Source organism: Lactuca virosa, chromosome 5, assembly GCF_052849685.1.
Source record: "Lactuca virosa cultivar CGN04683 chromosome 5, Lactuca_virosa_CGN04683_v6, whole genome shotgun sequence".
NCBI lineage: Eukaryota > Viridiplantae > Streptophyta > Magnoliopsida > Asterales > Asteraceae > Lactuca > Lactuca virosa.
The window spans coordinates 91,428,172-91,445,513 of NC_136430.1; the positions used below are offsets into that span (position 1 = coordinate 91,428,172).

At 35.1% G+C, this 17,342-nt stretch overlaps 1 protein-coding gene across 1 annotated transcript; it reads left to right on the top strand.

The window, feature by feature from the left end:
- The first annotated feature begins 526 nt into the window (after positions 1-526).
- LOC145116277 (bifunctional nuclease 1-like) lies at positions 527-3,272 on the top strand. Its single transcript, XM_079052631.1, has 11 exons — positions 527-749; positions 1,254-1,534; positions 1,616-1,786; positions 1,881-1,930; positions 2,019-2,075; positions 2,192-2,257; positions 2,352-2,426; positions 2,525-2,640; positions 2,746-2,837; positions 2,925-2,980; positions 3,078-3,272. The coding sequence occupies exons 2-10, from the start codon at positions 1,258-1,260 to the stop codon at positions 2,975-2,977; spliced, it is 957 nt and encodes a 318-aa protein (XP_078908757.1). The 5' UTR covers positions 527-749; positions 1,254-1,257; the 3' UTR covers positions 2,978-2,980; positions 3,078-3,272.
- Positions 3,273-17,342: the final 14,070 nt, after the last annotated feature.

The window sequence follows — 17,342 nt, forward strand, 5'->3', positions numbered from 1 at the left end:
ATGTATTGACCAACAATCAAGGAAAGAAATCAAAGTCTCAATCAAACATAAATGGGATATTATTTAATTGTAAAAATTAAAATAAAATAAAATATCCATAAAAAATAAGAATCCCATGCATTTTGACGTCCCTTAAGGCTCAACAATTGGGTCGTCGAGTGGGTCGATGTGAGACAAACCCGAAATGTCGGCTACATGGTCTTGCTTTGTATCATATAATCTTGCCTCCTCTTAGATTAATTATAAATATGTTTATTTGGTGATAGGTTGTTGAACAAACCTTCTCACCATTAAATAGACACACATATTTCAACGAATATGGCTAAAGAAGTTAAAGTGAGGGACAGTTTTTGTGAAGAGGTGACCTATTTTGGTGAAAAGTGTAAAATTAGCTTGGATCTGCAAATTACAACTTAGACCCCAGACACTTCTGTAATTTACTTTCCATTATAGGGACAGTTCCGTAATTGGATACATAATAATCCTGCAAAAAGATAAACAGAAATCCCTTAAAAGTCGTTCTCCTTCTGCTACCACTTCTCTATCTTCAAAGAAGAATCTCTTATCTCCTTTCCTTTATCCATATGTTTTCGAGTTTCCCTAACTGAATCCCTCGATCCATCTTGTTCGTAGCTAATTGATGATCTATCATTCTTATCTATTTAATTTTCTATTTTGAATTTTCGATCGGCGCCCTTTCGGATTTGGCGGTGTATTAGCCATCTAGCTTTTACTCGACTTTTTCGGTGGTGAGTGATTGTATATGCGGATGATAATCTGTTAGTTTATATATGTATTTATGGTGTTAATGATCTTATTAGAAATAGTTTGATGATCGCTTGTGAAAAGTTTGGTGATTTTGAAGCTTAATATGCTGTTTTGGATTTCATTTTGGCGGTATATAAGATCATAGGTATAAATATAATTGATCACTGTTAATATAACAAAATATTAGTTTTCAGAAATTTCTCCTTTCAAAAAGGAAGTTGCTTCATCAGTTTTGTTTCTCCCTTTTTTTAGGTTACGTATCGGAACTCGGATTCCTTTTGATCTAATATATTATTCATTGATTTAATCTCCTCCCATGGAAATCGGCAAAAATACTTGAAACTTATCTCCGTTGTTCCATTTTGTAAAGCTATCACGATTGATGATTCTGCTACTTGTATCACATAGTAACTGTAACAATAATTAGTCTATTGGATGATATTTGAATGCATCTCAGACTTCTCAATTTGATGATATTGCTACAGGGAAATGAGTACTCTGCAAGGTCCAGTCGTTTGCCCTTCTGTCCGTGGGAAGCAAGGTGGGATTCCTGCAGTCGATGGACCTTTGATGAAGGCAAAGATTCATAGAAGTGGAATATGTGGATTTAAAGGCGTCAACAGTCATAGGGTTCAAGTGCGCCATCGACCTGGTTCAAAGACTGTGACATGTAGTTTCAGTTCTTCTTCAAATGGAAATGGTAGCATGGCTGAGAGTTTCAATGAAAATGATTCAGATTATGTCAACTCCAGTGTGGTTGAAGCTGGTAAGATAATCACCAACAACAAATGATTCAGAAGTTAGTTTATCCAAAATTGATTTCTTTTGTTGTTTTTTCATGCTTCAGTTGAGGTCAAAAGTGGCCCTGATGGATTTGTGATTAAAATGAGAGATGGGAAGCATTTAAGATGTGCTCATAACAATCCTCAAGGTGGACATCTGCCTGATTATGCTCCACATCCTGCAATTGTACTAAAGATGGAAGATGGAACTGGACTTCTTCTTCCTATAATCGTTTGTATGTGCTTATATCTTATACTTTTCTCCCCTCTAATTCTCCACAACATTCTAGAATTACTTAACAAGATTGTTCTTACACTTTTCCTTTGCAGTGGAGATGCCTAGTGTATTGCTCATGGCTGCTATGCGCAATGTCCAAATTGTACATTGAATAAAGATTCCAAATTTCTTGCTTTTTTAATGTATTTATTTATCTTGGATTAATTGAAATTGTTATCTATGTATTTCAGGCTAGACCAACTATGTATAATGTGGTGAAGGAAATGATTGATAAGATGGGCTATAAGGTAAGTCTATTGTTACTTTATTGTAATTTGTACTCATCAAATATGTGAGATTTCCAATGTACATATGTCACACTGTGATGAGAGTTGTGTTGTGTTATGTTGTGTCTATTTACAAGGTCAAACTTGTTCGAGTAACAAAGAGAATACACGAGGCGTATTTTGCTCGATTATATCTCACAAAGGTATGAACTTTGATAAAAATCACTAATGCTTCTAGAAGCTTTTGCATAATATGAAAAAATGGGTGATTAAGTGATTTTGATTTTTGAATCTCAGGTGGATGATGAAAATGAGTGTGTTAGCTTTGACCTTCGTCCCTCTGATGCCATTAATATTGCTGTGAGGTGCAAGGTATGCTCTCAATGGTTTTCTTGAAATAATTCTGAATTTGAATAATTGTCACATAAAAGATAAAATAATATTATTAATATTATTATTATATATATTAGGTGCCAATACAAGTGAACAAATTCTTGGCACATAGTGATGGGATGAAGGTTGTTGAATCTGCAAAGATTTCATTCCAGGGTTCTTCAGATGGTTTAATATTTAAAGAACTTGATCGGTATAAACTATAAACTATAAACACACCCATCTTTCATCTTTCATCTTTCATTTAATTATATAAATAAACCTTTTTTTTTTTTTTTTTTTTTTATAAATTATATAGACCAAGTGGGCAGCCTTGTATTGAAACCAAAGAGTTTAATCTTGTAAGAAACATGCTTATTGCTGCTGTTGAAGAACGTTATAGAGATGCAGGTATTTTTTTTCTTACTTTTTGGCTTAACCCATTAAGTCATTTCCTCCAGATTAAGTGCTTAATCCATTAAGTGTTGTTTTTCACAGCTCAATGGAGGGACAAGCTTACACAATTCCGATCAAAGAAGAACTGGGCATAAAAGGTAGTGAATTCCTCTTTATTTATTTTGCAACATATAATTTAAAAAAAAAAAAGTTTTGAGTAACAATCTTCTCAAGTATATATATCATGTGTTGCAGGAGGATCGAATCTGTAAATAATTGGTCTACAAAGTTTGTTAAGTAAATAATTGGGTCTGTGTAGTTTTATGTTACTGTTATGTTATGTTATGTTATGTTATGTTATGTTATGATGTAAGCCTTTCGTAAATTTGTGAATAGTTGAAAAGTTGTAACACGATGTCTACTCTTATGGACACGTTTGCTTTCTGTGTCTTTTTCATAGCTCTGTATAGTTATGTATGCTTTTAGTTATAAGTTTATTAGGATAGAATAATGCATAACAATGAGATTAAATATAACAAAATAATGAAGATAAGTTACTATCATTGTTAATTTGTGAAATATGTTATTATAAATAACATCAATAGTACATATACTTTTGGGAAAAATCATTTAAATGACCAAAATAAGTGGAGTCGTTGAACAAGATGACAAACTTTTCGATACTTGTCTTTAAATAATCATCAATTTTGCAGTGAATCTCATTGCAATTGCAAAATAACTTTTTGAATTAAAAAAAATTAAAATTCAAACAAATAGATGTGGTAAAATACATTGATGTACTACTAAATACATATTCATAGATATTGCGAATACATGTAATATATTACAAAATATATGACATCTTTTCGTTTTTGTTTCTCTTTTTATGATGTTTTTATGGCTAAAACTTACTTTCACAATGGCTTTTATACCATAACCATCTGTACAAAAGAATTTAATGGTTATTTTATAATAAATACTGTACAAAAGAATTTAATGGTTATTTTATAATAAATACTGTACAAAAGAATGATCATTTAATAATTTTGTTAGTGACATCATCTACTTTTGTCATTTTGTAATTTTCCAACTATTTTATTATAAATTATAATAATTATAAAATGAAAATTATGTGGCTGTTATGTACCTAATATCATATCATACTATATTATAAAGGAAACAATTTTCCTTTCACCACATTCATTTGAAATTCCCATGACTTTTCATTTTCTTTCTAATAATAATTATAAGTTGATTTATAAGGTTAAATAAATATCAAACCTAAAGTGTAATTATATATAAACTAAATTTCAATATTGAAATAATATATTTACTTCTACTTTTAAAGTTATGTTTTTTAACTTTTAACATATTTTACTTAATTTATTACTTTTAATATATTGTTGGATGTAAACCATTATCATTTTAAAGATATAATTCTGGAACAATTTGTATAAAATACTTAAATTATTAATTTAAATATAACATTACAGGGTCAACTTAAATATAAATTTTAGTTTAACTTAAACAACTCAAAGAATATTTTGTAAATAGTTAAAAGTGATTAATTGTAGTGTCTTTCTGATAATGATTATAAGTTGGTTAATAAGGTTAAACAAATATCAAACCTAAGTGTAATCATAAATATACTAAATTTCAATTTTAAAATAATATTTTTACTTCTATTTATAAAGTTCTGTCTTTAACTTTTAACATATTATACTTAATTGATTAGATTTAAAATGTCGTTGTATGTAAACCATTATCAGTCTAAAGCTATAACTTTTGAACAGTTTGGACAAAATACTTAAATTGTTAATTTAAATATAACATGACAGTGTCAACTTAAATATAAATTTCAGTTCCACTTAAAAAACCAAAGAATATTTTGTAAATAGTTAAAAGTGATCAATTATACTGATAAATGCAAAAACTAAATTGTAATCTCAATTAAACTAAAATATTTCCTAAAGAAATTTTTATAATCGTTAAAAAATTTCAAATAAGTAGCTTAAAATAACTTACAATAACAATAGTTTAAAATAACTCTATATAAATAATTATATTGTTACCTTTAATATAAAAAAACAATGTTTGATGTTTTAAATAATTATAATGATAGAAATTAAAACATTAAAAAAATAAATTTTAAAAAAATAATTAACAATAACAACAACTATAAATAACATTAAACCATATATTATATTTAATTTTATTCATGTGTAACTCGCGTGTAGAAGTCATTCAAACGATTGTGATAATGCGGTTATAATAGATGTATATATTATCATATAATTTAAAATAATCAATATATTATACAATTTAGTATACAAATTATTATATCAAATTTAACAACAACGTTATTGTTATATTTAAAAAAACATATTTGTAAAGACTTCAACTATATAGGTGTTTCTGCGCAACGCGCGGGCATTCGCCTAGTTAGGTATAGAACCATCAAAAACTATATAATTTAAACAAAATTCAATGAAATATATCTATCATATTTCTTGTATCCTCTATTAGAGCTTATGATAGACTTTGTATATATTTTTTATTGAGTTTAATAAATTTAATTTTGCACCACAAACCGTGTATAAAAATATTTTATCAACTAGATGTAGTTCGATATATTGAAATTTATTACAGAAAACTATAGTGAAAATTGAAATTGTTCATTGAAAACTCGATAAACCTCTTCCCATAACTCATCAAAAAAAAAAATAACAATGCAAGTATACATAAGGTATGTGTTGGAGGAAGTTATGAGGCTTCTACTAGAGATCTAATAAAAAATACATTCAAAATGCATAGATGTTAGTAGACCTGACAATTCGTGTATTCGTGTCATGAAAACGTGTCAGCCTCGAATTTGACACGATACGATTACACGATGGGAAATAAGCTTTATCTTAATTTTCAAGATGTATTCGTGTCATGTATTCGTGTCGTGTCGTGTCTCTCACAGATTCGTGTATTCGTGTCTGGAATTGCCAGGTCTAGATGTTAGGGATGAATTACAAAATAAAAAATAATATGAGTTCAAAAGCAATAGGAAGAAGCTAACAACGAAAAAAATTGTGTTTTTTTAATCAAAATGAAGTCAATTTAGATGGTGCCTGTTTGTTTACCACTTAATTGCAAAATTAAGAGGCAATGTCTTAAAATTTCAGATTCAGATCGTTTGTTTGCATATTATTTTTTACCACTTAAAATTAAAAATGCCTCTTATTTTTTCAGATATTAAACAAAGTCTGAAAAATTAAAAAAGACACGCGCGTTTCTTATTTGCCCTAAACAGGATCGACCGCCTCCTCTTCTTTTCTTCCCTTCGCGTCTGCTTGCTTCGCCTCTGCTTCTCTTCAGTTTCCGACGACGCCGCTGAAACGACGCCGCCCACCCATATCGTCGACGACACTGCACCCAGCAACGCCGCCGCCGCCGCAAGGTCTTCCGTCTCCAACTCGTTCTTCCGTCGGCGCAGCACCCAACATGTTTGTTTCTCTTCTTCTTTTAAAATCGAATTCGTTGCTCTTCTTCTGTTTCTTCCTTCTTTCCCCTCAAAATTGAAAATCAAAAATCGAAATTGTTATGCTATCAGTTTCTGATTTGTTCAATCAAAATCAATATTTGATGTTATGCTCGATTTTGATGTTATATGATCGAATCTGAATGTGTTTAATGGATATGATGAAATGTTGATGTTGAATTTTTGATGTTATGTTCGGATTTTTATACTCAAATTTTTATGTTTAATGTTTTTATGTTTGAGTATTATGCTGAAATGTTGTTGCTGACATAATATTTGTGTTTGATGTTATAGTGAAATCATATATGTTCTTGTTGTTATCATGAAATATCCATTAGTTTTGCTGAATTGTGCATTTGTTTTGTTGAAATAGTTATTGAAAATGTGCATTTGTATTGCTTAACTTGTTGCTATAACATGCATTTTTTGTTGAATTGATCAAAGAAATGGGAGAAAAGAAGGATAGGATTATTTGGAAGGTTGAAGGTGTCGAGAAAACGTTTCTAGAAGCTTGTTTATGTGAAGTTATAGTCAATGGACGGGAAGGGAGTAGTTTGAAAGCACTATCTTGGAGGAATGTAGCTCAAACATTAAAAATTGAACATAACTTTATTGCCAACCAAAAACAAATGAAGAACCGCTATGACTACCTAAAGTCAAAGTTTGGTGCTTTTTTGTAGTTAAAAACAAAACCGGAAATGTGTACAATTCAACAACCAACACCTTCAATCTTTCCAAAGAAGAATGGGAACTAGAATCGAAAGTATTTTGTTTAGTTATAAAAAATATATTATCATGTTTAAATAATAAAATATTTTTTCCAAACAGTCAAACAAACATGTGGATTCTTTGAGACGCACGCCACTCTCGTACCCAGAACTTTGCACACAATTGTTTGAAGGATCGACTGCGACGAACATTCATAGTTGGGGTCCAACTTCTACCCTTCCCCGTCCTACTCAAGATTCAAGCAACTATAGTTTACATGACTTTGACGACATCGATTGCACTCAACAAGAAACTGTAGGTCTCAGTGAGGAGTCCTCCGCTCAATCAAAAAACAAAAGACTACAGATACGACAAAGAGTCAAAATAAAAGTAAAGATAAGGGTAAAGATAAGGACAAAGATGCATCGAATTCAAGATTGCTTGAAATTGGGGAAGATATTGCAACGGTTGCTAAGATATTTGTAGAAAAGCATGCTTCTTCAAATTTGGGTGCGTGTATGGAAAAATTTGAGAAGTTAGGATGGGGAATATTTGATCCAAGATACACTTCTGTTGTTGCTCTTTTTGGTGAATGTGCGGATAAGAGGCACGTGTGGTTAACCATTGATCCAACTATTTGTGAGAATTGGGTCAAGACTGTTGGAGCACATTATGGAATGTTTTGCTAAGTAGATGTTTTGAATGATTTTATGGTTTTTTTGGATAAGTAGATGTTTTGAATGATTTTATGGTTTTTTTGGATAAGTAGATGTTTTGAATGACTTCATGTTTTGAATGATTTGATGGTTTTTTTAGATAACTAGATGTTTTGAGTTGATGTTTTGTATTACTTGATCTTTGGTTTGAACTAGATTTTTATATGACATGAATGACTTGATGTTTTGGATGAATTTTTACGTTATATGTTGTTAATATAATTGTTATGTATTTTCAAAATAACATATTGCATATGGATTCGGATGAAGAAATTGCATTTTTCATTTTACTATGTTGATATTGATTGAATCTAGCATCCAATAGAATTGGAAGGGCAATTGATAACGATTCGGAAATGAGCAGTCATCAACATACACACGAATTGTTACATGGAACTTCTACACAATGTCATGAGTTGATGCGTATTTCACGTGAAGTGTATCTACTTTTATGCAATCATTTTGGACGAAACAATTGGTTGCAAAGTAGTAGGCATATAAGCGTTGAAGAAAAGATGGCTATGTTCTTGACAACTATAGCACATAATAAACAGTTCAGGATTATCAAACGAAGGTTTCAACACTCCACAGAAACTGTACATAGATGCTTTCATGAGATGCTAAATGCAATGATGATTTTTGCAAAAGAAATTATAGTGCCAACGAATTCTAATGCCACCGTGAATTCCTCAGAGAGACATCGTAGGCTAAAAGAAATATTTCCTGTAGAAATAGATGCGTTAGATGGAACTCTTGTACATGCAGTTGTGCCTACTAATCAACAAACTCGCTACAGGGGAAGAGGAAACAGTGAATGCTTTCAAAATGTTATAGGAATTTGTGATTTTGATATGATATTCACATTCATATGGGCCAGTTTTGAGGGTATAACACATGATTCGCGAGTTTTGAAAGAAGTTGCATTTAACTCGACTTCAGGCTTTCCGTTCCCTCCTCCAGGTTTGTAATTCTTTTTAAATTTATTCTAAAATACGATTTTAAATTTCTATATATAATACTTCCTTCACTCATGTGTATAGATAAATATTACCTTTGCGATGTTGCATACACCAACACTCATGGATTTATGACTCCTTACCGCAACACGAGGTATTGGTTATCCGAATATCGACGGCGACGTGCGTTATGTGACATCCCCATTTTCACGGCCAGAAAAGACCGATTTTGTTTATGCTTTGTTTAAAAATCAGAGTAACCTTTTTTTAAGAAAAGTGTTGCGGAATTTGTTCCCAGAAAAACATGATAAATGTATTATCAAAGCATTTTTGAATAAATGTATTTTATTCTTTTTAAAACATTTGGGATGTCATTGTCAATACAGAAACATAAGCATAAACAGAACTTACATTCATTATTGTCACACCCCAAAACCGGAACGACGGAAACGTTCTGGGGTGGAGGATGTCATGTTTAGTATCACAAGTCATGCATCATAGTAAGCAAAGTAATAAACAACCATTTAATTAGAAATAAAGTGTTTACAAAGTATGTGATTCACATAAGATAGAATACCTAGCAAATAACAAAAAGACATGAAGCTATACTGCTCCATCTTCTGAATCCCAGAGCGCGTACCTGTCTACTGGTCTCATGAGAATACAAGTTATTTTGAAAGCGTAGATCAGCATTTAAGCTGGTGAGTTCCTCAGATTTTAGTGATGTAATGTAAGTAGTAAGAAAGTTGTAGAAAGTTATAGTAAGTTGTAGTAAGTTTTGTTTAGAAAGTTTGCATGTTCCTCCAGAAAATCCTATATTTCCTGCTTTGATGAAAGATGTGTCAAAATGACTCTACAGTCCTTTCTATGAGTATTAAATGAATACAAGTTATATAAAACTCAGAGTAAACAAACAATCGGTTGTGTGAATCTTCCCTAAGCCCACAACCAAACAAGGAACAGGAAATGAGGCAGAAGGCACACATCCCATTGTTTGTTAGGTCATTGTTGTATATAACCTTAGCGTAGTCACTTGGTACTCACAGAGTTAACTATAATAGTTCCTTTATATTTGATGAAAAGATCCTTTAAGAAAACCCTTATTTCTTATAATAAAATGATAACCACAGTAGTTCCTTCTATAATCACTTAGTTTATACTAGCTATATATAATCTAATATCGAACAGATAGTTAATTGTGTGAATCTGTGTCACACCCCCAAACCAGAATGGCGGAAACATTCGGGGGCGTATGACTTCACGTAGTATCATAACAGTTGAATATTTGTAAAGAAAGTACACACAACCATCAAATATATAATTTAAAAGTTACATTGTTGCTTACAATACATGTCCCAAAAGAATTACAATATGATGATTCAATAAGTTTTAAGATTGACGTCTTAGCGTCTCTTCTCCAAAAGCTGATGTTTTATCTGTATTACTGAATCCCCTGAGAATACAAGCAGTTTTGAAAGAATATCAGCATAAAGCTGGTGAGTTCATAAGCATTTAGTTTTGGTGGAAAAATGTTCTTTGATTCTTTTGAAAAGCATTCTTCAAGAAACTCCTATATTTTCTTATGAAAAGCGTGTTTGAAAACTCATTCCTTCCATGACTTCCAGATTCATACAAGATATGTACAATCCAAGGTGTCGTGGAATGAAGATGAATATCCGTTGGTTACACGTTAAACAATCTGTTCTTGAATAGCCGGGTTATCCCGGGAAAATCCTATATTTTCCCTAAAAGTTGATGGTTGGTTATCTGTTCTAAACTGAGGTGTACAAGTATCTACCATACTTATATCGATAAAATCAGTTTTCTTTTAAAACCCTGGTTACACCCAGTGAGGTACATTAGCCTTATTACATAAATAAAACTAATAAAAACATGGTGAACTGAATCCTGAAGGTATTATTAATACTACCTAGTAATCAATTGATTATTACTCTGAGGTTAGTTCATTCGATCCATTATTACGTAAGTAAATCGCTGGTATCTACATTGCGAGTTTTATAACCATGCATTAACTTGATATGGCACGTATCGGGGCCAGTATCCTTTATGACTTTGTCACCCGTAGACCTGCCGGTCCCACTGTAGCTAGCAGCGAGGTGCGGGATAGTCAGTCTCGTATAGATCTATACACAACAGTCACGCTCTCCCTACAAGAGATTCTGGTCATATGTGCTAGTCCTACACTCTGTTTTGGCGGTGAGTGTTACCAAGGACGTGTCTCCAACTTAGACTAACAAATTTACAAGTAATAATGCTGAAAACCCTTTTTGTAATTAACATGAATCCTTTTATAAAATGATATCTTTTACTTCATGATTCATAAGTTCATTGTCTTAGTTTTGAAAACCGTTTCTGCGAGTTGATTTCTTAAACCATTTGGTAAAACTGTTTTCCATGTTAAAAGTATATTGAAAATATAATTATCTTAAACAAAATAATATACTTTGAGCCCAAGATTACTTGTGCTTTTGCTTGTATTCCCCCCTGAAAACATGAAAAACTCGGAAAAGCGTAGGGGTATGAACTCACCTGGTTGAAGAGGCGGGTTGAAGAAGATAAGGCAATAACCGAGCAGAACTTCGACAGGAGGAAGTGGATTTCTCAGGATTCTCAGGAATCTCGGGAGCGTAAAACTTCCTTCGGGACTTGGATATGAAAACCGGGACTTCGGGATATTTCTTTCACGCAAAACAAGGTAAAAACGCAAGAGAATGAGAGAAAATGAGCAAAGAAACCCGGAACTCTCGCATCCCTTTTATAGGGGCTGGAACCCTCGCGTACGCGGGGCGTACCAGCGAGGTTACGCGGCGCGTTCGCATGCGTCATGGCTTACCGCATCCTCGGACGAAGCATTGGAGTGACGTGGACGAACCGAGGCCTAGCACCCAAGTACGTTGGGCGTACGAGGGTACGCTGGGCGTAAATCGTCTTGGTTTGTGTGCCTCATACTTGTAAAATCCGTAACTTTCGCATACGAGCTCCGTTTTTGACGTTCTTTATATGCACGCGTAGGTGAGAATGTACTCTACAACTTTCATTTAGACTCCGTTGGCTAGTTTTGACCTTATTTTTAATTATTTATTTTTAACAGGCCGGGACAGGAAAAGTCCGTTAAAAATCCATAACTTCTTCATCCGACGTCCGTTTTCGTCTGTCTTTTCACCGTTGTACTACTATTCACGAGACCTTCGATTCTCATTTAGGTTGCATTGGCTAAAAATCGCTCGATCTCTATTTCGAGTTTTTAGCTGTCTACCGCTATATCCGAAACTTCGAAAAATCATAACTTCCTCATACGAAGTCAGATTTGGGCGTTCTTTTTATGCATGCTCACGGTTTATCATAATCTACGACTTTCGTTTAGATACCTAAGGCTAAAAAGTATTTTATTGAAGTTTCACTTTTTACGCTTAACAGTGTTTTACCGGTTTTGACGCGGATCTTTGATTGATCATAACTTCTTCGTTATGACTCGGTTTTGAGTGTTCTTTATATTTTTGGAAACCTTGACACGATATCTATCATTTTATGCAACCCAATTTAGATTTTAGAACACTTCATTTTTGACGCTATTTTCATTGATTCCAAATAGTTCATTATATTTGACTTTTTGAATGTTACATTGACTTGAAATATCGGGTTGTCACATCATCCCCCCGTTAGAGGGAATTTCCTCCCGAAATTTAATCTAAGATAGAGTTCATGGACTAGGAAAAAGATGCGGGTACTTTTGTTTCATCTGATCCTCGCGCTCCCAGGTGTATTCAGGTCCTCGCTTGGCATTCCAACGAACCTTCACAATGGGTATGCGACTTTGTTTAGTTCTTTTAAATTTCCCGATCCATTATCTCTACAAGCTCTTCTATGAAGTGGAGACTCTCGTTGATTTCGATTTCGTCCAGAGGGATGACGAGGGTCTCATCGGACAAGCATTTCTTTAGGTTTGACACGTGAAAGGTAGGGTGCACGTTATTGAGTTGCTGCGGTAATCGAAGTTTGTATGCCACCAGGCCGATCCTGGCAAGGATCTCGAATGGTCCGATATACCTTGGGTTTAGTTTCCCACGCTTTCCGAAACGTATTAATCCCTTCCAGGGTGAGACTTTTAGTAGTACCCGGTCCCCAACCTAGAATTCCAAGGGTTTCCGTCTTTTATCCGCATAACTCTTTTGTCTGTCTCTTGAAGCCTTTAGTCGTTCCCGGATTTGAACAATCTTTTCCGTAGTTTCCCTTATGATTTCCGGTCCAGTGAGAGTGCTGTCGGTTGCTTGTCCTCTTGCTAGTTGTGTGTCACCCACTTCAGCCCAGCACAGAGGTGATCTGCACTTACGGCCGTAGAGGGCTTCGAATGGGGCAACCTTGATGCTAAGGTGATAGCTATTGTTGTACGAGAACTCGACCAATGGTAAATGGGTATCCCATGCTTTACCAAAATCGATCACACAAGCTCTTAGCATATCTTCCAAGGTTTGAATGGTTCTCTTGCTCTGGCCGTCGGTTTGTGGGTGGTAGGCGGTACTCATGTCTAGTCTCGTTCCTAGAGATTTTTGTAGTGACTGCCAGAACCGCGAGGTGAATCTACTATCTCGGTCCGAGATAATGGATATTGGTACACCATGTAGTCGCACAATCTCCCTGATGTATGTTCTAGTTAGTTTCTCCAGCTTGTCTGTTTCCTTTGTTGGTAGGGAGTGTGCGGAATTGGTTAACATGTCGACGATCACCCAAAATGGCATCAAGTCCACCTGTTACCTCGGTAACTTGATTTTTAAGCCCTTTTCAATCCGCTACCACTCCCACTCAGGTATCTCCGGTTGTTATAGTAAGCATGCGGGCTTTTGCTCTGAAGTTCATGATAAGACTCATCCTTAGCTCATCCATCCTCACTTCGTGTATACGAGTTGTATATAATTTAAATCGACCAAAAACTTTGGTTGGGTAACTCTGCCCCAAGTCCACAACCAGACAAGGAACAGGAAGTAGGGCGGAATCACACATCCTAAATCTTGTTGAGTCTAAATTATATGCCACTCTTTCATATACAACCGGCATCGATAGATTAACCAAATGAGTTATTATACTCTATTCTTGAACTTGACCTGTAGTACAAGTGGTCTTCCTCGGAGATCTCTTGGGTATGCTACGAGTGGTTACTGACTTCTGAGACTTCTTTGGTGCTTTCTGTTTCAAGTTTTCTATCTATTGAGCAGGCTAGAAGCTGTGGTACCCCCCCACATGGGTACTTCTAAAATTTTGAAGTGATAGACGATATAAAGGTTTGCGTTATGGATTGGAAGAATTTCATCTGACAGTTGATTAAGGAAAAAGTTATTTTACATGGCATAAAAAATTTGCATGGTAAGGATTAAGCCAAACCATATCGGATGAGGATGTCGGAACTTCTCAACGAAGTAGATATTAAGTTATTCTGGACGAGATGATTACTAGGATAATGAACAATTCTATGTACATAAGTTTTTAGCGCCTTTAGTTTTATTCTGTTATTTTGCTACGAGTCCCCTTTTTAATTCAAAATTTGGCGGATACTACTAATACGAGGGTTCTGATAATTTTGAAACTATGAACTTTCATGGAATAATTCCTACTAGGTCTCTCTATCATCGCTTGGTGTACACAAGTCATGTATAATTAAGATTGGTAAGACAGTTGACTGAGCAACCCTGCCCTAAATCCACAACCAAACAAGGAACAGGAAATGAGGCGGGATCACTCACTTTAAATCTACCAATCTTAATTATAAATGTCCCTAATGCTTACACTAAGCCATCATAGCTTATCTGACAGGGTTCTTAGTTTTATATGAATGTTGTGATTTGGTTCGAATGAGAGAGTAATTATAATTATAAATAAATTATTGGGGTTTGGAAGCGTACTATAGCAGGGTTCTTTTATGTTTCCCCATTCTTTGGGGTCAAACTCCTCCTGCTCCCCCGTCGTTCTTCTCTATTGGACAATCCCTCTTGTAATGTCCTATTTCACCGCAAAGATGACATGTTGGACTGGTTCCAATGTTGGTAGTTGAAGTGATGAATTTGACCGGAGTACTACAGAAACGGGCGGTGTGCCCCTTTATGTTGCATCTAGTGCAATGCAGTACTCGACAGACTCCATGATGATGGTAGTTGCACTTGCTGCAGTGTGGGAGGTTTCCTAAGTACGGTGTGGTCGGTGTTGGGATAGCAGGGCTGATGGGGGCATTGACTGCCCCAGCTTGTTGCCCTTCTGTAGTTCCTTGAGTTGAACAACTCCCTTTCTTGTTCTCGAACTTTCGTTTTAGAATATTAGGTTTGAGGTTCGGAGTGTCTTTACAAACAGGCACTCGTTGTTGTACTTGGTTATCACCGTGATTGGGGTCGTCGATAACATTTCCACTAACATTTGTGTTGTTAGCATTTAGGTGAGTCATGACAGTTGCTATGGCAGCTGTGACCGCAGCTTGAAAAGTAGCCAAATCTATCTGAAGAGTTAGTGCTTTGCCAGCGGTTTGGTTACGTTTCTTCGGAGGCATGATTCTGTTATATGATAAGAAAATGAGTTTGTGAGCGATTATGGTTGGCTCTAGATGTATTCCAATAATTTACATTTATATAAATTTTTCGTTTCGCTATACTGATCTCAAAGTTTCGACCTACATCCCTATGATGCAGTCCTGGTAAAAGAGTAGAATGAAGTTTCTAGAATGGTTACCAGACGAGTGTCATCTGAACGAAGTTATCTTTGGTTGGTGGATACTATGATTCCATTTTCGAAAAGATTTGAAAGTAATTCATAATAGAGTCTACAATAAATCGACTTATGAATTTGATAAGTAATCACTCTCGATTGAGATTTCATGATTCGAGTTATTGTTATTAGCCAATACAGGAAAAGACGATAAGTTCGAATCCGAATGTGAGTAATGTATTCATTAACTCAGTAAGTTGCATTATTTATTAGTTATTACTGTGACGAAAAGGCACTCAAACCCTTCGCATGAAACACGCGTGGTTCTCCTCTGTTCTTCGTTCTATTCTGGGTGAAATTGATTTGTTCTCTCTTGGTATTTATAGGGTGTCCTTCTCCTTCGTAGGTATTTTTGTGCCGTCTTACTTCCGATTCTTACACCGATCTCCATTACTTCATAATGAAGAGTTCGAATCCTGGGGGTTCATGCGGACTTTTCCTCGGTGTTTTTAACAAGGTAACGGCAGATTGTGGTTTCTATAGTTTCCTCTTGGTTGCGAGTACAGGCGGTGTTAATTTCAAACACATCATCTATCAACTAAGTGTGTGAAGATGGAGATAATGATAAGAATCTCAAGAGTGAGAATAATGAAAGTGATCCGTGAACTCAATCACCATAGTTTAACCATTAAATAAGAGTGTGATTCTGGTAGAGTTCTAACAATAGAAGGATGAAAGTATTTGGACAAAGATTTCCCTAGGAGATTAGACGTTCGCCGATGTCATTGGTAGCAAAGATGTGATAAGTTCGGGAAAAATTGACCTTGGAGTAGGACTCACATTACACCAGAATCGAGAAAATATGACAGTACATAGACCTAACCGACTGAAAGTTCAAGGTCTTACCATAAGCATGAAATTAATACTAGAGTCTATACATAGACCTAATTTATATCCAAAAGAGAGAATAGAGTAGACTCTATTTGCGGCGAGAATCGCCCGAATAAGTCCTTGATTCTGCCAGACGACGCTCCATGTCCAACATGCGTCTTTCAAACGTTGCCTGATGCCCTCGAAGTTCCCTAACTTCAGATTGGGTTGCAGTTAGTTCTCTCTCTGCAGGGTCATATTCTGGTTCAGGGTTCTTCTATGAGCAGTCTTCAGATGGCGAATGCGAACTGTATTGACTCCTGCATCGGCATCAACCTCCATGACCCGGTTGATGGCTGTCCTTCCCTATTCCTCATTACGAGCGACCCTGCGAACCAGAGCAGGTATGATTCTGTCTGCTGAGCCTCCCTCGCTCAGATTGTAGAAGCTTCGGTCTCCATTGTAGGGTAAGGGTTGACCTTGCTCGTGACTCCATCTGTTCAAGTTTGCTGCCCACAGGGGTGTGGGTCCTTGAAAGTTTTGACGAGGGTTAGGGTTCTGAGCAACTGGAGGTGGATTATAAGCTTCTGATTCAGAACCGTTGTCTTCGGGAAAGTCTTCAGCAAAATCATCGTCTAGGGGAAATTGTGGCTCATCTTTTGGTTCGGCACCGAGCCAACCAGCATTCTCTTGATTAGGATAGTACGGATCTCTAGGAGGATGGAATCCAGCCATTTTTATCTAAGCGAGAATAGGGATAAGAGAAATATAAATATAACTTAAGGGTAAGAAGGTAGTTTTTGTGATAAGACCTACACCGGGTCCTCCTATAATTACCTAGTGTATACAAATCACATACAATCAAGACTGAATAGGCCGTTAGATAAGTAGCTTCACCTTAAGTCCACATCCAAACAAGGAAAAGGGCCTAAAGCGAAATCATAAATCCTAAGCCTATAAAATTCCAATCATGTGTAACTTTAAAGTATGCACTTTGCAATTATAGACCTGCCAGTGAAGGTTTTTAGTTTTTTTT

What these genes read in the sequence shown, in the direction of transcription:
- LOC145116277 (XM_079052631.1), top strand. Translation starts at nt 1,258, where the DNA reads ATGAGTACTCTGCAAGGTCCAGTCGTTTGCCCTTCTGTCCGTGGGAAG. An exon ending in CTATGCGCAATGTCCAAATT is followed by an intron (nt 1,931 to 2,018) that starts GTACATTGAATA and finishes TATGTATTTCAG; the next exon opens with GCTAGACCAACTATGTATAA. An exon ending in CTCGATTATATCTCACAAAG is followed by an intron (nt 2,258 to 2,351) that starts GTATGAACTTTG and finishes TTTGAATCTCAG; the next exon opens with GTGGATGATGAAAATGAGTG.